The sequence below is a fragment of the Halichoerus grypus genome, chromosome 1, assembly GCF_964656455.1.
Source record: "Halichoerus grypus chromosome 1, mHalGry1.hap1.1, whole genome shotgun sequence".
NCBI lineage: Eukaryota > Metazoa > Chordata > Mammalia > Carnivora > Phocidae > Halichoerus > Halichoerus grypus.
Genome location: NC_135712.1, coordinates 66,581,858 through 66,603,831, shown reverse-complemented (window position 1 = coordinate 66,603,831; position 21,974 = coordinate 66,581,858). Strand labels below are relative to the sequence as shown.

The window sequence follows — 21,974 nt, the reverse complement described above, 5'->3', positions numbered from 1 at the left end:
TGGCAATAAAAAGGATCAATTGACAGCTACTATTTCAAATGAAGAACACAGAAGATGATTTCAGACCCACAGCACTCGACCCCTTCCCCCGCACCAAAGATGACCCAAGAAAGAGGCACAACACCCACAAAATCACACAAATCTTTGGAGCTTTTATCTTCCATAAAAAGTAATACTCCAGAAATGACAGACTAGCATATTCTTACTCTTACACAGACCACTTCTTGAGATGAAAAAAAATTTTTTAAGATTTATTTATTTATTTATTTGACACAGAGAGAGAGAAAGAGAGAGAGAGAGCACAAGCAGGGGGAGGGGCAGAGGGAGAAGCAAGCTCCCCGCTGAGCAGAGAGCTTGACTCAGTGCCAGGACCCTGGGATCATGACCTGAGCCAAAGGCAGATGCTTAACTGTCTGAGCCACCCACGTGCCTCATTGAGATGAAAAATTTTAAAAGGAGTCTCTTCAACTGTGTTTTTTGAAAGCCTGGCTCAAGACATCCCTCCAGCGGTCTTCTTACTCAATTCCTTTATTTTTCAGCTCCTGTTTGACACGTTTCAGATAACCAGGATCCGGGTAGCCATACCTGCAGAAGGAAAAAGCCCCTTAGCTTCTTCATAAATGCTCTTAAAGAATCTGTGCAGTAGATCCCTGGCATTAATATTCAGTGTTGCAAACATTCAAAAACAATCGTGAAGGCAGATGACTTACAATCACTTGTAAGTGTGCAGATGTGAGCCATTTAGCTGGTAAGTGAGCCTAGCTGTCTGCCCAGGATCTGCCTTCCAATAAGACTTTTTAAAAAATTTTCAGCTCATGGTAAGCAGTGACTCTCCTAAAGTCATACCACACTATATATTATGGAGGGTAATCATATTCTACAGGAGAATTTTCTAATTTGGGAAATTTTCAAAAGTCTCAGGATGCATTCCCTTTTGAATACTAAGGGTCTGAGGCATTCTATTTGAATTTCATAAAGAGCAAGTAAAAAACAATTGGATCACCTATAATACAACTTCCACTACCATTAACTGAGACTTTTCCTAGAGTACTATTGGCCAAGGGAATTTAGAATCTCTATGGACCACTGGGAGGGGAGGGTAAAAGAAAGGGTGATTTCAAAAGAAGGCAAAGTAAATAATATTTCTAGGATCTATCTTCCGAATAGACAGGAAACCCCAAATTAAATCACCTTAGATACCATTCATCCTAGATTCTGAAGTTCCCTCCCTTTAATGCAAAATTTAGTACCTGTGTGACATTTTGTGGTTTGGAAGGTAGAAGATGATAGAACCAATATTTCTGCCTTATGATATTATCATTCCAGACTAGCATCTCTCAAAATACCTTACCCTAATTAATAAATGAATTCAGTAAAGTTGCATGATAAAATTAGTATACACAAATCTGCTGTATTTCTATACACTAATAACAGAGCAGAAAGAGAAATTAAGACAACAATCCCATTTACAATTGCATCAAAAAGAATAAAAGACTTAGGAATAAATTTAACCAAGGAGGTGAAAGACCTGTACTCTAGAATTATAAGACACTGATGAAAGAAATTGAAGATGACACAAACAAATTAAAAAATACACCATGCTCATGGATTGGAAGAATTACTATTGTTAAAATTTCCATACTACCCAGAGCAATCTACAGATTCAATGCAATCCCTCTCAAATTACCAATAGTATTTTTCATAGAACTTCAACACTTAATCCTAAAATTTGTATGGAATCACAAAAGACCCCAAATAGCCAAAGCAATCTTAAGAAAGAACAAAGCTGGTGGTGTCACAATTCCAGATTTCAAGCTATACCACAAAGCTATAGTAATCAAAACTGCATGATACCAGCACAAAAACAAACACATAGATCAATGGAGCAGAATAGAGAGCTCAGAAATAAACCCATACTTATATGGTCAATTCATCTACCAAAAGGAGGCAAGAATATATAATGGGAAAGGCAATCTCTTCAATAAATGTGCTGGGGAAACTGGATAGCTACATGGAAAAGAATAAACTGGACCACTTTCTTAAGCCATACGCAAAAATAAATTCAAAATGGATTAAAGACCTAAATGTAAGGCTTGAAACCAGAAAACTCCTAAAAGAAAACAGGTAGTAATCTCTTGGACATTGGTCTTAGCAACTTTTTTCTGGATGTGCTCCTTGGGCAAGAGAAACAAAAGTAAAAATGAACTATTGGGACTACATCAAACTAAAGAGCTTTTGCAATAAAACAAAAAGGCAATCTACTGAATGGGAGAAGATACTCGCAAATGATAAATCTGATAAGAGGTTAATATCCAAACTATATAAAGAACTCATTATAGCTCAACACCAAAAAAACCCACAAATAACCTGATTTAAAAAAGAGCAGAGGATCTGAATAGACATTTTCCAAAGAAGACATAACAGATGGCCAACAGACACATGAAAAGGTGCCCAATATCACTAATCATCAGGGAAATGCAAATCAAAACCACAATGAGATATCACATCACACTTGTCAGAATGGCTAGTATCAAAAAAACAAGAAAAAGTGTTGGCAAGGATGTGCAAAAAAGGAAGCCCTCATGTATTGTTGGTGGGAATGTGACTGGTGCAGGCACTGTAGAGAACAGTATGGAGGTTCCTCATAAAGTCAAAAACAGAAATACTGTATGATCCAGTAATTCCACTGCTGGGTAATTTACCCAAAGAAAACAAAAACATAGTTCGAAAAGATATACACACCCTTATGTTTATTGCAGCAGTATTTACAAGAGTCAAGCTATGGAAGCAACCTGAGTGTCTACCTATAGATAAATGGGTTAAGAAGATTACATATCTATTACATATATATGTGTGTATATATATGTGTATTTGTGTATGTGTGTGTGTGTGTGTATATATATATATATATAAGGGAAAAATACTAAGCCATAAAAAAGGTTGAAAGCTTGCCATTCGCAACAACATAGATAGACCTAGAAGTTATTATGCTGGGTGAAATAAGTCAGAGAAAGAACTATATCATATGACTTCACTTACATGTGGAATCTAAAATACAAAACACACACACATAGAAACAGTCCCTAAATACAGAGAACAAACTGGTGGTTGCTAGGGGAAAGAGGGCTAGAGTTGGGGGGATAGGCAAAAGAGGTGAAGGGGACTAAAAGATACAAACTTCCAGTTGTAAAATCAATGACAGGTGGTAACTATACTTACTGTGGTAAGCACTGGGTAATGTATAAAATTGTCAAATCAACTGTTGTACACCTGAAACTAATATAACATTGTATGTCAACTTTACTTCATGAGTATTTTTTTTTTTTTTAAGATTTTATTTATTTATTTGAGAGAGAGAATGAGACAGAGAGAGAGCATGAGAGGGGGGCGGGTCAGAGGGAGAAGCAGACTTCCTGCTGAGCAAGGAGCCTGATGCGGGACTCGATCCCGGGCCTCCAGGATCATGACCTGAGCCGAAGACAGTCGCCCAACCAACTGAGCCACCCAGGTGCCCGTCAACTTTACTTCAAAAAAATACTTTACTGCTATAAAGTCTCCTTCTAGCCACCTCCTCAAACTGCCATATTTTACAACCTCTAAATCCTGTTTAGCAATCATTATGTTTCAGAAGGTTCTCACATTTGTGGTCCGCCAAAACGGGACGTTTTGTGGTGGATGTCATTCCACGTAATGACATTGGAGACTCCTAGTGCTCGAGAATCCCCCACTGTGAAAATCAGCTTTTGGTCAAAGGCCCTACGAAGCAGTCTCAAAACCTCATTTCCTTCCTCATTATCCGGCAAGTATGCTCTTCGTTGTACTCCAGAGTATTTCTTTCCTGGGTTTGGGTGCTCTTTCTGTACGAAGACAAGAAAGTATCACATGAAAACACTCCCAAGTCTAAATTTTACTACACAGATAGATGTGCTCATTTGCAGACAGAGCAAACCCCCCCCCAAAAAAAAAAAAAATATATATATGTATATATATGTATATATATATATATATTAAAGGTTTGCACATATTCCCAATAATTCATATTTCTCCCTTTCCCTAAATTCATGCTGGAAACACTATCCATCTTCTGATTTGCCCCATTCTAACACATAAGCACCACCACTCTTTCTCTGACTTAATAGACACAAAAGATACCTAAGTTATAAGCAAACATTGCTACCTTTATTACTGATATTATTATTATTCCTATTTAAAGCCCTTGCATATGGAAATATACGTGGAAATAATTCCCTGGGATATCCAGGAATCGGCACCATAACAGTCTCTTGCTCTGATAATTCTAGCATACTGGAAAGAATGCTCAGAAACACTTACTGTTTGTATGCCTCCTTTCATGTTATATTCAATCACAATGGAGCCACAGGATTCATAACCTGGAAGTGAGCTACTTAGGACAGTGACAGTCATGGTCCCCTCTGGCTGATTGCCTCTCTGGATACCATAGGAAGTCTGGCACACAGGACAGACCGGCTTATAGGACAAGGCTTGGCTGATACAAGGGGTGCAGAATGCGTGCTTGCACTTGGGTAGCACTTGTTTGTTACTAATGCCGTCCATACAGATACTACATACATCCTCTTCCTTGTCCACTCCCGATGCCCCAGAACTGGCAGAGTGCTGGAATGTTGGTGACGTTATTTTTGAATCATTACTATCAATGTCCATGGGTGTTTCTTGGTCCTCATTCCTTTTATCTCCAGCTAACGGGGACATTCCCACCTTTTTAAAGATACACTGCTTTGCCTTTGCAAGGTGATCTGGCAACCCAGTCAAAGTCACTGACTCTTCATTCAGTACCAAGTGCACATGCGGATGGTTTTCTCTAAAGTCATCAGCCAACTTGGGCTGACGTAAGTGCTTTCTCATTTTGCCCAGAGGTTTCAGTGAAAGAACTTCTCTCATCAGCTGACTTGACACATGTTGATAGGCATCGATGAAACTTGCATAAGCATGGGCAGACAGATCGAATTCTTTGTCCTTAGGTTCAAATAGAATGTGGATTTTCGTAGTGTCTCTCCAAACCTGACATTGAGTATTGTACTTTTTTTCTATCTCTGTCATCTCCTGGAGTAATTCAGCTTTTACAAGCAGATAGTGAGCAGTGTCAACTTCAATTTCATTCATCGTGCATTTGGGAGTCGATATTTTCACAGGTCCCATGACAAGACTTTCAGAGGCTTTTGGGGCAAAAAAATATCCGGCAGCTGAAATGTCATCTTGGGTCCCCAGGAGAGTTAATTCTCCTCCTTTCTCCTTTATAAGGAGCTTTGTAAACCGTTGATTCAATTCTCTTTTGATCTTATTTGCCTGCTCACTGTCTGCGAAAGCAACACATTTCTGCTCCAGAGATGCTACGGTTTTCTGAAATTCACTGACAAAAGCCTCGCTAGCGGCTTTGAGATCACCTGATTGATTGGAGGTGAAGTCTAAATAGACAGTATTCAGAGAACTCTCCTGAATTGTTATTTTTATTTTTACACCAAATCTTCTCTGTACTGAGTCTATTTTATCAGGATAGCTTTTCTGGAAGTATTCAAAGAAAGGCAAAGGAATTTCAAGACGGTTGCTTTTGTCTTCTCTCCTGGTTTTTGGTTCAAAGGGAGAAACACAGCTGTTCTGGTCCTGCTGACGGAGTGGCTCGCTCTCCATTGTCAAAGGGGAAGATTCATGTTTGCGCCCACTTTCCTGGAGTTGCTTATTCAAGAAATGATGTATTTTTTCAATATCTCCAAAGGTACCACACACCTTCTCAATTCCATCATCCCCTTCCATCTTTTTGACCTTGGGGCAGATAGTGGTTATGTGTTCCCTCTGCTCTTTAGAGAACAGGTTACAGTTCAGGTCCGCCGTGACACTAAGAAAGATCTGAAATTTTAAAAGGAACAAATACAAGCTCTCAGACGTCAGCCCTACAGTCTCCTATCAAGACAATGCCTAGAGACCAGAGAAACAACCAGAGGGTGACTTCTTTCAAATCCTTTTTGCAGAGGATGCAGCATGCTACAGCCTAGAGGTTCTCAGCTCTGTCTGCACATTAGAATCACCTGGGGAATTAAAACAAAACAAAAGAAAAACAAACAAGCAGAAAAGCCAAGGCCCAGGTACATCTCCAGAGATTCTGTTGTAAATGTCGAGCCTGGGCACGAGCATATTTAAAAAGTGATGTGGACAAAAAGTCTGGATTCTAGAGCCGTCCGCTCTCTCCACTATTGGGGAATGGGGTGGAGGGAAGGTACGTCTGCTTTCTGGGCAAGTTGCTGTGGTTCTCACAAGAGTCTGTGAGCTTCGAGGGGAGCCATAAATCTGAAGAGAATGTATTTTCCTATTGTTTTTTCTCGTCTTCAGTACCCCCCCCCCTCCTTTTTTAAACTAAATACCTAACTGCATGCAGTATTGCTAGGCCCTCTAAGTCCTGTCCTTTGGAAGCTCAAATATAGGACAAAATCACCAGATTAAGCTAAAAATGACAGATGCAAACTGAATGTAATATAAAAGCAAGATTTCTATGTTTTGTTCTCCTCAAGGTTTTCACACATGCTCTTTCCTCCGAATGTAACATCCTTCGTCCAGATCTTCCTTCAAATGTTTCCCCAATCCAGCCACCTCTCACACCTCCATCAGGACCACCCAGAGTCCAAGCCACCGTCATCTTGCTCCTGGCCTGCCACCACCCCTCCTAACTGGGCTCTCACCCTGTTTCCACTCTGGCCCCATTCTTACACTCAGTCCTCCACACAGCAGCCAAAGTGAACCTCTAGAAGTATAAACCAGATCACCCCAGTCCCCTGGCTCAAAACCATCGGATGAATCCCCTAAGATGAAGTTAAAATCCAAAGTCCCTACCTTCATCCCCCAAAGACCTGACTTCTGGCTCCCTCTCCCTGTTCCTCGCCTGTCATTCTCTCTCTTCCCTACTGCCTTCTAGCCACAGTGGTCTCCCTCCTTGAAGCCCCGAGGGTTTAGGACAGAAGCTCATGTCTCAGAGCCTTTGCACCTGTGCTTCCCTCTGCCTCAAACATTCTTACCTCACTTAGTAGCTCCCTTACTTCATTCATGTCTCTACTCAAACATTACCTCATTTGAGAGGTTTTCCTTGGTATTTTATTTAAAATAATGGTCTGAAAAAAAAGATGATATGTCACTGTCTATCCCCTCTCCTGTCTTATTCCTCTTCCTAGCACTTATCACCGGCACACATTTTTTACATATCTATTTTTTTTTTTACTATCATTATCTGTTTCGCTCACTAGAAGGTAAGGTCCCTGAGAGCAGGGTCTATGCTCCTGGCTGTATCCCCAGTTCCTGTGACTGTGCCTGGCACACAACAGGAAGTTGATATTGATTTGCCAAATTACTACATGGCTGGCTCCTTCTCATCACTCAAGTCTCAGGCCAAATGTTACCTCCTCAGAGAAGTTGTCTCTGACTTCTGGTCAGAAGCAGCATCACCTCCTTCCCCTTCCTCACTTTGGCCCTGTCACCCTCTAAAGCAAAACCCTATTCTATTTTCTTCTTAGCACATATCACTGCCTGAAATTGTTTCATTTATTTTGTTTACTTGCTTGTTGTCTTTCTATATACTTCCCCACCCAGTAGGGACCTTGTCTATTGCGTTCATTTCTGTGTCCCAATGCCCAAAAGAGGGCCTGCCTCCTAGCAAGTCATCAGCAAGTGGTGGTTGGATCAATAATGAAAGGTATGGTGACTGGAGTGGAAGGGGTAAGAATATACCCCCCCCCTTCTTTCAATCCTTACCTTTTGGAGACAGGAATCCATAACATCAGGAATATAGTCTTTGTTTTGATGCTTCTCACCAGACCTCACCCCTTCCTGTAACTGTGGCAACGAAGACGTTCTTGGTCTTGCATTCCTCTCCATTGGATTCTCAGTGGGCTCCAGAAAAATAGTCACAAGTTTGTTGTCAATCATAATCTGATGCTTTTCTTTCTTCAAGACTCCCTCTTTAGCTTCAGTGGAGATATTATAGACACACATACACATGGGAAAGACTTTAAATAAACCTCTTATTCATGCATCTGTACCCTGCCCCGGCAGCTTCCCAAGAAGGCTGCTCCCTGCATCCTGGAATGATGGGTTGATGACAGGGCACTGTGGAGGAACTATTCAAACTCTAACGTGGGCAGCTTATGTTTTTGTTTGTTTTTAAAGATTTTATTTATTTATTTGAGAGAGAGAGAGCGAGCGAGCATGAGCGGTGGGGAGGGGCAGAGGGAGAAGCAGACTCCCCACTGAGCAAGGAGCCCGATGCGGGGCTCGATCCCAGGACTCGGGGATCATGACCTGAGCCGAAGGCAGACACTTAGCCAATGGAGCCACCCAGGAGCCCCCAGCTTATGTGTTACTGTAGAAATGAAAAGCTCATGATAATGGAATACACTCTTTAAAAGTCACGTTTCTGAAACTGTCTCCGGTTTTCCCATTTCAATGATACGGAATAATACTCATCATATAAATTTAAGTGAAAACAGCAGACATCAAAGGTACAGTCAGAATTTTGTAAATATATGTTGACTGACTGACATTCATAGAAAAAGACTGCAAAGAAATGTGCCATATTGGGCACCTGGGTGGCTCAGTCGTTAAGCGTCTGCCTTCGGCTCAGGTCATGATCCCAGGGTCCTGGGATCGAGCCCGCATCGGGATCCCTGCTCTGCGGGAAGCCTGCTTCTCCCTCTCCCACTCCCCTTGCTTGTGTTCCCTCTCTCGCTGTGTCTCTCTCTCTCAAATAAATAAATAAAATCTTCAAAAAAAAAAAAAGGAAAAAAAAAAGAAATGTGCCATATTGTTTATCTCCAGGTGGTTTTCTTTATTCTTTTCCCACTTGGCTATAGTGAGCATATATCACTTTTGTAATTCTCAAAAACAAACCAGTGGAATAATTAAAACATAAAAACGGGGTAGTACCTAAATGACAAGAGTTTCCATACAGGTGTCTGGGGGGAGGGAAAGGTGTCCTTCCCAGAGCGGAGAAATTTGAGCTAGGGTGAGGATACTGGGAAGCATCAACTTTACAATGTGGTCAGACCAGATCACGCACTGGGCACTTCTGGGCTCTATCCTCCCCGTTGGGCTGTGTCTTTAGGCAGCAGCCCCCGGTTCCTGTCCCCATCAGACGGTGCCATTACTTTCTCCAGCCATCTCTCCTAGGTCAGCATGAGCAGGGTCTGCCTGGAATCCCGCGGGGCCAGGCTCCTTGGCACCCGCAGCCCCGGCCCGCTGCTCACCTGCCCTTTCCAGGAACTTCACCAGGAAGGTGACCTGGTCCCTGTGGTAGAGGGGCTGGACGGTGCACTCCCCGCCGCCGGACTTCTGGCTCTGGAAGTAGATTTCCAGCTTCCAGCGTGTGTGCGGGCTGGGCTCGGACACCCGCACGAGCAGCGGGGACGGCGGCCGGAGGGTCGAGGCCATGGCTCTGGGCGTCGGGCTCCGGGGGCGGTGGGGCCGAGCTGCGCCCCGCAGTCCTGGGCCGCAAAGTTTCAGTTTCGCTTTCTCCGAAATCCCTCCCCGTGCCAGGCATAGCCGCTCCCCCCTCCTCTCGGGCGCCCTTCCTGCCGCGGCCGGTCCGGTGAGTAGGTTCAGGCCCCGGACCCCCGAGGCGCGCCCGGGGCGGCGGTGGGAGCTGTCGCTGCCGCTTCTCTCCTGCGGGGTCAGGCGGGGTGGGGGGTGGGGGGCGGGCGAGAAGCGGGTTCCCAGGGCCAGGTGTCCCCTGTGAGGGTGGGGACGGCTCAGAGGTTTAAGTCAAATTAAGTTTCTCCTGTGTTTATGATTCCTTTACATTCTCTTCTTGTTACTATTATTTGCAGCGAAAATGTAATTCACATTCTGAATGCAGGTGAAACGTACTCATATTTCTCTTAAAATTTGAATTGGTTCGCCTGCATTATGATAGGGCCACCAGTGACCTCCCTCCAACTCTATCCTTTGGTTAGACTGGCTCTTGGGACTTTCCTTGGTTTGGCTAACGGCACTGACCTGGGTAATGCCCCTGTGTCCTAGGGAAGGAAGATGAGAGGCCCTGCCCTCAGAGGCTGGTAAGGGAAGGTGGACTTGTGAATAAGGAAGCAAAATCTCTTAAGGCCTCCAAGAGTAAGTTTGAAGCAGAATCTTAAAAAGAGTGAGAGGTGGGGAGCGTCTGAGGTGCTAGAAGCCCTGTGGTCTGAAGCAGAGAGGGAGCACTTGGCCTTGAAGGAGATGAGAGGGGACAGAGGAAGGGTCTAGATCAGTGCTGATCAATAGAAATAGAATGGTAGGGGCATATGTCATTTCAAGTGTTTTAGTAGCCATATTTTTAAAAGTTTATGCCCATTGATCAGTTAACATCTGTGTGAAGTGACCTATGTACAAAGATGTTCTTTACAGCCTTTATTACAGTAGCAGAAGATTGGAAACTCCTTAAATGTCCATAAATAGGGGGTCCTACAAGTTTAACAGCTTATGGTGCATCTATACAATGGAATGCAAAGAGCAGTGAAAAGAATGAAGAAGCTCTTTACGTGCTAACATGGAAAGATCTCTAGGATACATGACACGAGAAAGGCAAGATGCCCAAGAGTGTGTGAAAGATGCTACCTTGTGTGTAAAAATGCCTCTGGAAGGATACAGGAGAAGCACACGACACTGACTGCATCTGGGAAGGAAAGGTAGTGGGGGAGGGGGGCGTAGGAGGGAGCCTTTCAAGCTTTTCTAAATTTGAACCAGTAAACATTATACCTATTCAAACAATAGGATGTAAAATTGGGTACATCTCAATCCTTAAGAAGAATGTATGGCAAGAGGCTCTGAGGCCCAGAAATGAAATGGTGTCAGTGGGAAAGGAGGATAGGGGCATATTTGAAAGCGATTTAGGGGACTCCTGGGCGGCTCAATCAGTTAAGCTCTCGACACTTGATCTCAGCTCAGGGAGAGTTGAAAATTGAGGATCAGGAGAAGCATAGCCTAGAGATATGTATGGGAGTCATATTTGCAGCTGGTGAGTTGGAGCTTTGACCTGGGTGGGGCTCCAAGCTGAGCGTGGCCACTGCTTAGGAGTCTCTCTCTCCTCTCTCCCTCTTCCTCCCCCCCCCCCCCCCCCCCCCCCCCGCCGTGTGCTTGCTCTTTCTCTCTCAAAAAAAAAAAAAAAGTGGAAGAGACTGAATGGGGCACTATGCTCCTTCTTTTTATTTTGGGGGGGTTAAATGAATGCTGCCCCCATGGCCAAGTCTCTCCCTAGGGCTTCAAGGAACATCCCCAGGTCTGAAGGGAAAAACAAGTGCAACAGCATCTAAAACAAAAGCCCACGGGGCGCCGCAGCCAAGCAGACACGGAAGTTGTCCTTCTTTTTTGAAAGCAGCAGTGCCCTCTGGAGGCGAGAATGTATCTCGTCCTCGCATTTTAGGATTCTAACGGACTTCCTGCTTTTCCTGACCTGTAAGAATAATAGTGCTTTGCTGCTGTAGAGAGTGGAGCAAAAGTTTTCCGCAAAAAAGGGATTAGAAATCATTTCCAAGGCCTCAAGGCAGCTATGTGGGTGACAAGGGCGGGCAACTGTATCTTTAAGCATTTTCATCGGCATTCTCCTAAAAATTCAGTCTTTAGTTCCTCCGTGGTAGATGGAGAATCTTAGGATATGTTTTCGCAGAGTTTCTCATTTTTCTCCAGATATTCTCTTTCTAATTTGATCAAGGATGTTTATCACAAAGTCAGTGACACACGCCCTCCAGTGGTATGAGCACGGCCTCCTCTTTCTTCAAATACCCTCCAGGGTCTTCACTCACTCCTAAGGCTGGTTTTTCCTCATTTTTAAAAAGATTTTGTTTATTTATTTGAGAGAGAGACAGAGATAGCAGAGATAGCGAGAGAGCCCGAGCGGGGAGGAGAGGGAGAAACAGGCTCCCCACTGAGCAAGGGGCCCGATGCGGGGCTCCATCCCAGGACACTGGGATCATGACCTGAGCCGAAGGCAGATGCTTAACCAACTGAGCCACCCAGGCGCCCCGCCCTCCTTTTTTTTCTTAATTTTTTAAATTTTTATTTATTTGACAGAGAGAGAGAGATAGCAAGAGCAGGAACACAAGCAAGGGGAGTGGGAGAGGGAGAAGCAGGTTTCCCGCTGAGCAAGGAGCCCGATGCAGGGCTTGATCCCAGGACCCTGGGATTATGACCTGAGCTGAAGGCAGACGCTCAACGACTGAGCTGAGCCACCCAGGCGCCCCCCCGCCCTCCTTTTTTAATGCTGTGCTCAGTACCTCTTGGTATCCTCCTCCTCTCCTAGATATATAAAAGCTTGCTCCACGTCCTTCAAGGCCTGGCTCTGCCCTCACCTCCTCCATAAAGCTTTCCCTGCTGTTGTCTATATAGCTCTTTTCCTTCTCTGAACCGCCCTTACGGTTTCAACCGGAACCTCTCTGTAAAGGATGGAAGGTCAACAGCAACAACAGCAGCAAAAACAATGTGTGCATCTTCACCAGTGAAATTGAAAACTACTCAAGGTCAGGAATCATGTTTACTCTTCCTACCGTGTATTCTTACCAAATTCCCTAAGACACTAGTCCGTGTTTATTGCATCCTTTCTATTCATTCCTAGAAGCAGGCAACCATATTTGGGAATAACAGTTTACATTGGGAAACGCAAAACAGAGTTTAAACGTTTAAAGACCCCAGGGACCTGGAGGATGGACTTTTCCGAGCTAAAAAACGTAAGTGTATATAAACAATGAACCTTGGTCCTCACACCAAGAGTTCTTCCTGTAACAGCTACAAACCTCGGGTCTTTAGTTTTACTTGGCATTCTTCTTTGGTTTAATAGCCCAATGGAAGTTTTTACCTTGCACCATGTGAGAGATGGGAAATCAAGAATATGCTAATGTAAGCAACAGAGTCAACATGAGGATGGGTGATTTTTTTAAAATGTCACCTGGGTATCTACTTATTCAACAATTCTGCCTTTGCAGGATGAGGGGAGGAGGTGGGAGGAGGAATGAAAACAAGGAAATAGAGAAAAGGCACCCCATTTGTTTAAATGGAAAATTCCATGTTCAGGCTTGTATCATGAAATAAGCAATTGAAAGTAGGTCCTTACTGGTAGATGGGGAGGTGTAGCTGATGAGGTTCATGTTCCCATGTCTCCTGTTCTGTCTAGAGAAACCCCACAAGGCTTTGGAGATTGGAGGCCTCTCTGGGAGTTTGGGATCATTTTGGTCTGTGACCTTTGGGCCTTTTCAAGTGTTAATCTCCTACTCTTCGTCTCATCCTGAATTAGAAGTGCATTGACCTCCAGGGAAGTAGGGCAGGGTCATTGTTTGCTGGGACATTTAGTATTTCAAGTTTGTCAGGTACACAGATTAAACAAACACGCGTCCCCCTGCCCCCTCAAACCTAGTGTTTTTTGCAGGGTTGTTGTTGCTTTGTGTTTATTAGGCTGTATTTGTTATCAGTACCCTGTGGTCACTCAGTCACAAATTTTTTTAAACCACTTTTTTTATTGCAGGGTTCCTCCAGAGCAGCTGCTTACAATGAGAAATCAGGTAGGATCACCTCACTCCTGTTTCCGAAGATCTCTGCTCAGATCTTTCCTCCGTGGAGAAAGGGGAATATAGAAGCAAAATGTCTCCCCCCTCCCCAGGTGCTCAGGTGTGTGACTGCATGGCACTGGGGACCCAGTGCATGCATCACAAAGGAGACTGCTTCAGGGGCAGTGGGACGCCAGCAACCCCACTGATCCTTGCCTTTGCCCACACGATGTGAGAATCTTCCGACCACAGCGCTAGAGCTGATATTGGCCAGAAGAGGTGACCCACTGATTGTCCCTTTGCTTAGCAAGTGTTGTATGAGCCGAATGGAACCTACCTGATCATAGGAGTGGCCGACTTGAGATTTTCAGCCAAAGCGCAGGCCAGCTGGATTTGTCTATCCATGTGCTGCTTCTTTTAGGTCATTAAGACCTCCAGAGATCTTTCTACGTGGCTCAGATTAAAAATGGATGTTGAAGTAAAATGTCATTAATTACTCCATTTTATCGATTTTAGGACTCACAGTTTTTTCACATCTCTGAAATGGGGCTACTCCTTATCAGTCCGTAGAGTGCCATGGTTTAATTGGCATCATTTTTCCTTTCCCAGTGGCATATAATAACGGTGCCCTAAGCTCTGTGAAAACAGTGTTACAGGTTGGGCTCCCCAGGAAGCAGAAAGTGACCTGGAGTTAGGGGTGCACCAGGTTTATTGTGAAAGGACAAGAGAAGAAACCAGATTGGGTAGGTGGAGCCCTCAGACTATAATGAAAACCTGACAAAGCTCTGCCAGCCTGAGAGTGCTCATTTTGGGAGCCCCACGTTGAACATGAATGGCCTTGCTCAGCCACTGATGGGGGCCACCCCTGAAAATAGCGTGACCTTGGCTGGAAAACTGAAATGGACCCTGAGTGGCTAACCACTAGACACTGTTGCCTAGCCATATTTCCCCTTCATAACTGCCTTGAAAGGGGGGTGTCTGAGCAGCACATCTTGTCCGCCACATACAATAAAAATAACGTTTAGTCAGTTTTAATTCCACCAGATTTGTGCCATGGAACTAGAATATGATGAATTATTTACTGCAGCACCATCAGTGCTTCCCACACTTGCTGGACCATGCCCGCACAGGAGCATCCTCAACCAGTGACTGATGGCAGTTGGATAAATAGGCCCCAGTTTTTTTTACCCCACTGGGGGTATAGCTATGAGACACATGATCTGCACTGCCCCCTAGTGGAGCTAAGCTTCAATTGCTTTGTAACACACCTTTTATTCATTTCCTTCCTCGTCCTGTCTCACTGTCCCACTCTGCCCTCCTCCTCCTCCTCACCCACCCCTGGTGTTTTCTAGGATCGCCTCCCAAATAAACTGACACTCAAATCCTCGTCTCAGAGTCTGCTTCTAAAAGAACCCCAAACTGAGACACTGGCAAAAGCAAACAAGTCAGGAATTAAAGCCTCCATATATATTTGACTCATAATTACGTCCTTTCCAGCACATGGGCTTTAAACATGGATGTTCCCAGAGTCACCATTTTTACATAGATTTTAAAAATCTGTGAGTCCCCACAAATAGAGTTTTCTCGCCACCATCACTGTGGTGTAGTAGCTACCATTTAGTAGGTACTGTGTGCCAGGCATAAAACTAAGCACTTTACAGGTGACCTACCATGAAAAACTCTTGTATATCCTTGGCCTAATTACATGTCTGGTTGAAAAGGCGGATAAGGAAGGGGGCGAGAGGAAGTTCATCTCACTTTTGCACATGGGAAACTCAGTCTCCTAGTGTGAGGTCGAATTACATCCTTTTCAAAGGAACCCATGCTCATTTCTTTAATCTTCTCTACTTTTCCAGAGACTGCCACTCCTGAAGAAGACCACAGTTGGCAAATTCCCATTAATCACAATGACTTCACAATTTTAAAAACTAATGAGAGTCAGCTGTGTGAAGTCCTTCAGAATAAATTTGACTGTATCTGTACCCTGGTCTCTCCATCCCTGGAGGGTAATGGTGAGTCTCAGCAAGTCTTCAGAGACGTGCTAATTCCTGGGCTCGAGTTATCTGTTTGGAAGGACGACCTCACCAGACATGCTGTTGATGCTGTGGTGAATGCAGCCAATGAAGACCTTATTCATGCGGGAGGCCTGGCCAAGGCCCTGGTGAATGCTGGCGGCTTTGAAATCCAAGAGGAGAGCAGAAGATTAGTTTCCAGAAGGGGTAAAATACCAACTGGTAACATAGCTACCACAAAAGCAGGGAGACTTCCCTGCAAATTAATTATCCATGCTGTTGGGCCTAGGTGGACAGCAAAATATTATCAGACATGTACCCATCAGCTGCAAGAGGTCATTATAAATATTCTGAGTTATGTTACCTTTATCAATCCAGACATTGAGACAGTAGCAATTCCAGCCCTGAGCTCTGGGATTTTCCAGTTCCCTCTGGACTTGTGTACACAGATCATTGTGGAAACTATCAGCTTCTATTACCGAGAGAAGCAACCGGCCACTAATTTGAAAGAAATTCACCTGGTAAGCAATGAGCATCCTACTGTTGCTGCCTTTAAAAATGCTTCAGAAGTAATCCTAAGGATGAACAAGCTGGGATCCCGCATGAGTCAAGAAGCCACCCCTCCTTTCAAGACAATTATCGTGAACAATGTGACTCTCCAGATTGTCCAGGGCTACATTCAACTGCAGGAGGTAAGTCTTTGTTTCTCTCCTCTTGCACTGCCAAAGGAGATCCCTGAGCTGTTTATTACCTATCAAGTAGTTTTAAAAATATATATGCTATTTCAGATGCTATTTAGAAAGCATCTTGTTAAGGCTAAGAGTATGGACTTCAGAGACAGACCATCTGGATTTGAACACTAACTTTGCCATTTGCTAACTGGGTGATCTCAATCGAGTTATTTTATCTTTTGGACCTTGGTCTCCTGATCTGTAAAATGAGAATAATAATAGCACTTATATCAAAGAGCTGGAATCAATACACATAAAATGTTTAGAATAGAGCTTGGCACATGATAACTATTTATGATTATTATTGCCATTATTCTTAGGCACCAGGAGGAAATAGAACGAGCTTTGATTCCAAGGAACTTAAAATTGATTAGACCTCTTTTATGCAAGAAAAAATTCTCAATTTGAAAAATCCCACTGGGGAAACAAACCATCTGAACATTTCTGAAGCAACCTATCAAGAGTAAACAAAAAAGTCTTAATACAAAATGAATTCATAATATTTAAGAGTATGTAAATTTATGACAAGAGTGTAGGGCAGTGGACCAAGAAAGATTAATTCAGAAGACAGGAGGAGTTTTGAATCTGATCTCAAGTTATGATTGGTATGAACTGGGTGGTTAGTATGACTTGATCAGAGAGACATAGAAGTGGTGAGAGCCTGAAAATCACGGACTGGACCAGTCAGGAGATCTAAGCGGAGCTGTAAGTTGTATACTTAGTATACTGCTCTCTGTCAGCGGTTGGAGAGAATACAAAGAGTAACTTAGCATTTAGCCAGCGCTTGTGGGGTGCCAAAGCCAGGGCCCTGGCAAGGAGGGGAGGGAATCAGGGTAACAGTGAACTTGGGTATTTCTGGGTTGGTGCAGTTCCCCTGCTAGGCAGAGCACCTTAAGGCTGGGGATCATGGCTTATTCATTTTGTATATTATTCACTTTGTAGCCCCAGGGCTCAGTCTGGGCATGCATCTGGGTTTTCAGCAAATTATTGATGCCAAAGTGAAGGGGGCAGCAGGGAAGAGGAAGAATATAAGGCTATATTCTTTTTATTTCTGGATCAGGGATGTCACACTTAAGTTTCTTCTATGGCCACAATCAAATAGACTTAATCATAAGTGAAAAAATATCATTTATTTTCTTTTTTTGTTTGTTTTTAACATTTTATTTATTTATTTGAGAGAGAGCGGGCGTGTGTGGGCACACGCAAGCAGGGGGAGGGAGAAGCAGACTCCTCACTGAACAGGGAGCCCGACCTGGGGCTCAATCCCAGGACCCTGGGATCATGACCTGAGCCGAAGACAGACGCTTAACCATCTGAGCCACCCAGGCGCCCCAAAATACCACTTATTTTCTACAAGACAATTAGAAAAGAAGACTAGGGGACCCCACATGATGAAACATTTATTCAATAAGTCATTAATATGCCACTTTAAAATTAAAGTGGAAACATCCTAGTTGAATAACTTACCCTTTAAACTTTTGTTATATTTCTTTATTGCCAGCAACATTAAGAACCTTAAAATTTTTCAAGGGTGCCAATGCTCCCAAATTGGAAATTCTGATTGCGCTTTCAAAGTGAAGCATTCATTAACGTCCATTAGAAGTACCTGGGTTGCCCGCAAAAGGAACCAAAGCCATCAGGATGATTTAGGGGTGTTTGAGCACTGGGCGGGAGCAGAAGGATACCGTCCCCTGTAGCCCAGGTCTGAGGGCTAAGGGTGATACTACTGAAAACACAGCCCATGTGTATGCAGTCCATTTCCGAAGAGACAGATGAAGAACTGGTAAAAGTGGTTGCCTGCAGGACAGGTGGGTGCATGGGGCATCCAAGGAACCCAGCAAGAGGGAGGCCTGTTTCCACTGAAGGCTTTTTTGTCTCGTTTGTATTTTCTTTAACCATGTACTGCTTTCTTTAAGAAGAAAAGCATTAGGAGGTAGAAATTTCCCAAGAAATTTTATTTCCACTCTCTTTAAAACAAAACAGAAAATTCACACAGAAATAGCAAAAAGTGATGGCAGTGGGGCAGGGGATGAAACCATGTATTGATAAAGGTTAAAACAAATCACAGGGAGGGCGCCTGGGTGGCTCAGTCGTTAAGCGTCTGCCTTCGGCTCAGGTCATGATCCCAGGGCCCTGGGATCGAGTCCCACATCGGGCTCCCTGCTCGGCGGGAAGCCTGCTTCTCCCTCTCCCACTCCCCCTGCTTGTGTTCCTGCTCTCGCTATCTCTCTCTCTGTCAAATAAATAAATAAAATCTTAAAAAAAACAAAAAACCAAAAAAACAAACAAATCACAGGGAATGCTCCAAATCTTGGAATAAGGCAACAAGGGGCTGACAGACGTTTGCAGTCAGAATTGTATCATCCACACACTTTACCTAATTTCTGAATAGGACAAATGATTCATGGCAATCAAATGGAATTATGAGTTTCTATCCACCGTTAATTGATATCTTATGCAGAACAAACACACAAACAAAAGATGTCTTGTGAATTTAAGATCTTCAAAAGCATTTTTTCAAAGCTCCTCAGCAAACTAAACATCTAAGAAAAAGTAATTTAACAATGAATCCTGTCTGTCTTTTTTTTTTTTTTTTTCCTTTTCAGACAGATGTAATTGTTAATTCTGTAAATCCACTCTATGGTCTTAGATATGGACCTATGTCAATATCAATCCTACAACAAGCAGGAGATGAAATAGAATTGGAATTTAATAAAAAAGTTACTGAGATACAAGATTCTCGGTTCGTACTGGTCACAAAAGGATTTAAATTGCCCTGTCAATACGTATACCATGTGTTGTGGCATTCAAGGTGTTGCAAACTGACTGAGGTAAGTTCACAATAAGTTTATCTTTATGTAGTTCCATAGTCTACATAGTCTTTGTTGAATTTCCATGATGTCATTACATTTATGAAATATTGGTAAGTGGGATAGTCCTCATTTTCTACCACTCTGAAATATAGAAAAAGTGTTGTTGTCACAAGTTATCTTAAGAAATTTAATTTTAGGGGCACCTGGGTGGCTCAGTCGTTAAGCGTCTGCCTTCGGCTCAGGTCATGGTCCCAGGGTCCTGGGATCGAGCCCCGCGTCGGGCTCCCTGCTCCGCGGGAAGCCTGCTTCTCCCTCTCCCACTCCCCCTGCTTGTGTTCCCTCTCTCTCTGGGTCTCTGTCAAATAAATAAAATCTTTAAAAAAAAAAAAAGAAATTTAATTTTAAATATTACCTAACCCATGTCTAAATTGTAAGCTGGCATACTGCAAACAGACCTGGAAAGAGTGGGCTCCCTCAGTCTGCACACCTGTTTACCTCACCCCTCTGTGACCCTGTTGGCCTTTCCCTAAACGGGCCTGGAATTCAGCCTCTCTGTATTTCCCTCCATCAGTTAAATGCCAGGAGGACCTGGGATTTCCCTTCCAGTATTATTCCAGGTAAATCTATTACCTGTGGTGTCTTCCCACCAATGCCTGAGGTAGAGATTGGCAGATTGGCTTCCTGGCCAACTCTTCACCTGAGACACATAAAACATACACATTAAAGAGTGGGGGGACCCACTCAAATGTGGAGAGAGGGAAACAGTCCCCTTCTCTGTCTTTGTTTATCTTTATTTTGTCACCATTTCTGGTCCTTCTTTGACTAAGAGCCCTCTAATCCCAAACCCATCCTCCAGTCACCACCTACCCCCCAGTTTTCCAAGGCCCTTCCACAGACAACCTTCCTGTACTTCAGTTTGGATGTTGAAATGTTGATGGAAAGTTTAAATCTGCCAAATATATTAGCACTTCTCGAGAAAAAATTACATAGAACGTTAGGACATATCTTAAAGATGTTGGATAAAGCTGCTTATGGATTTTTCCCTCTGTCTCCTTTATTAAACTTCCAAGAGCTCTTTGTTTCAACCTGGAAGTGGCAGGTGAATGGGATAAACTGATGGTTGGCTCTCTGACCTGGGGAGATGGACAAGGCTATATAAACTGGGAGAAATCATGGCGCCCAAACAGACCCCTCAATGACTTCTGTTTCTCATCATCTAACCTTAAGGCTGTCATGGGTTCTCCACGGAGTGGAGCCTTTCCTGCTCTCTAAGGAGGCATGGCCATGACCCCGAGGGAGAGTAGAGGTTGGCATTGTAAGATGTGGGCAGGATCGAAGGGTGAGTGAAGTTTTATTTTGACTCAAAGGCTGATCTGTTTTTCCTACAGGTACTGAGAATTGCAGTGAGGGAATGTTTGGAGAAATGCCTTGAACTAAATAAAACTTCTATTTCCTTTCCTGCCCTTGGGACTGGAAACATTGGTATACAGAGCAATAAAGCAGCCGAGATTATGTTTGATGAAGTTTTAACTTTTGCCAAATGCCATTTGAAAAAACAATTAACTGTAAAGTTTGTGATCTTTCCAGAAGAACTGGAGACATATATGGTAAGTAATATTTTAGAAATGTCCTATAGTTCGTTCATTCATTCATTCATTCAATAACATCACGTAAGACATGAGCTAAGCCCTGTACAGCACAGTGATGTTCTAACTTGGTGAATTTAATTTTTTTTTAATTGCCCACCTCTGACCTAGTAAAGACTGTCATTAAAGCAGCAATGTTACCCTGCTACCTAACTTCCCGCTTTTCCTTTGTTGGCCTTTATTCTCCCCCTGCTCCTCAAAGGTAAGCAACCTTTTAGTTTCAGTCTGGGGTCCTCTGCCCCTCACTCTTCTCTCCTGCTCTGAGAACACAAGTATTCTTTTTTTTCTTTTTAAGATTTTATTTATTTTTTGACAGAGAGAGAGACAGCGAGAGAGGGAACACAAGCAGGGGGAGTGGGAGAGGGAGAAGCAGACTTCCTGCGGGGCAGGGAGCCCAATGCGGGGCTCGATCCCAGGACCCTGGGATCATGACCTGAGCCGAAGGCAGACGCTTAACGACTGAGCCACCCAGGCGCCCCAAACACAAGTATTCTTACAGTTTCTGCAAAGTCCTGTCTTCTGAGCCACCTTCAGGCCCATACACCTAACCCTCTCTCATTTCCACTTGGTTATCCGATTGTCATCTTAAATCCAGCATATTTAAAACAAATTTTTTATCTTCTCCTCTCCAATTGGTCAACTTCTTGGGGCAAGTTAATATACTTTTCTGTGCTTCAGTTTCCTCATCTTTAAAGTGGGATAATAGGGGAGCCTGACTGGCTCAGTCAGTAGAGCATGCAACGCTTGATCTCGGGGTCGTGAGTTCGAGCCCCACTTTGGGCGTAGAGCTTATTTGAAAAAAAAAAAAAGTAAAATAAAGGGAGGATAATAACTACCATCCTTTGGAGCTGTTGTGAGCATTAAATGAGTTAATACACATAAAACACTTAGAACGGTACCGGGCACCCAGGGAAGCCCTCCATGAAGGCTAGCTGTTGTATCAGCTGTCATGAACTGTAATTCACAGAGTGCTGACCTGAAGACGAAACCAAGTGACTCGTTTGTTATCTTTTCTTCCCAATTAGATTATTAATTCTTTCACACAGAGGTATCTTTGACTACTTATGCCATGTCCCCAGTACTGTCCCCAAATTCAATCAATTGTTTAACTTCTCTGTAGGTGACCCCGAGGGAAGTCAGTTGTGGTCTGATACAAAAGGGAGGGACGAGTGTGTAGGGGAGTGTGTCCGTGTGTCTGAGTGCAGAGATCTGTGTGTCCAGCTTCTTTAGTTTTCACTTCACCTCA

At 43.6% G+C, this 21,974-nt stretch overlaps 2 protein-coding genes across 6 annotated transcripts in view; one reads left to right on the top strand and one right to left on the bottom strand.

Annotated features, from left to right (window-relative positions):
• Positions 1-230: 230 nt before the first annotated feature.
• On the bottom strand, positions 231-9,447 carry DTX3L (deltex E3 ubiquitin ligase 3L). Its single transcript, XM_036093727.2, has 5 exons — positions 9,264-9,447; positions 7,774-7,985; positions 4,333-5,883; positions 3,640-3,857; positions 231-585 (listed from the first exon to the last, which is right to left on the bottom strand). Exons 1-5 carry the CDS (start codon positions 9,445-9,447, stop codon positions 516-518), a joined length of 2,235 nt encoding a protein of 744 aa, XP_035949620.1. The 3' UTR covers positions 231-515.
• PARP9 (poly(ADP-ribose) polymerase family member 9) overlaps positions 9,446-21,974 on the top strand; it is a 28,879-nt gene continuing 16,350 nt past the window's right edge. Inside the window, exons 1-7 of one of the 5 annotated variants that reach the window (XM_036093716.2) lie at positions 9,446-9,604; positions 12,376-12,506; positions 12,605-12,713; positions 13,505-13,541; positions 15,383-16,230; positions 18,876-19,100; positions 20,471-20,689. In XM_036093716.2, the coding sequence (XP_035949609.1) occupies positions 9,446-9,604; positions 12,376-12,506; positions 12,605-12,713; positions 13,505-13,541; positions 15,383-16,230; positions 18,876-19,100; positions 20,471-20,689 (1,728 nt within the window). Of the gene's footprint in view, positions 9,605-9,824; positions 10,680-12,289; positions 12,507-12,601; positions 12,714-13,504; positions 13,542-15,382; positions 16,231-18,875; positions 19,101-20,470; positions 20,690-21,974 lie in introns of those variants that run through there. The other 4 variants (XM_036093715.2, XM_036093724.2, XM_078066646.1 and 1 more) reach the window with 4 other exon arrangements.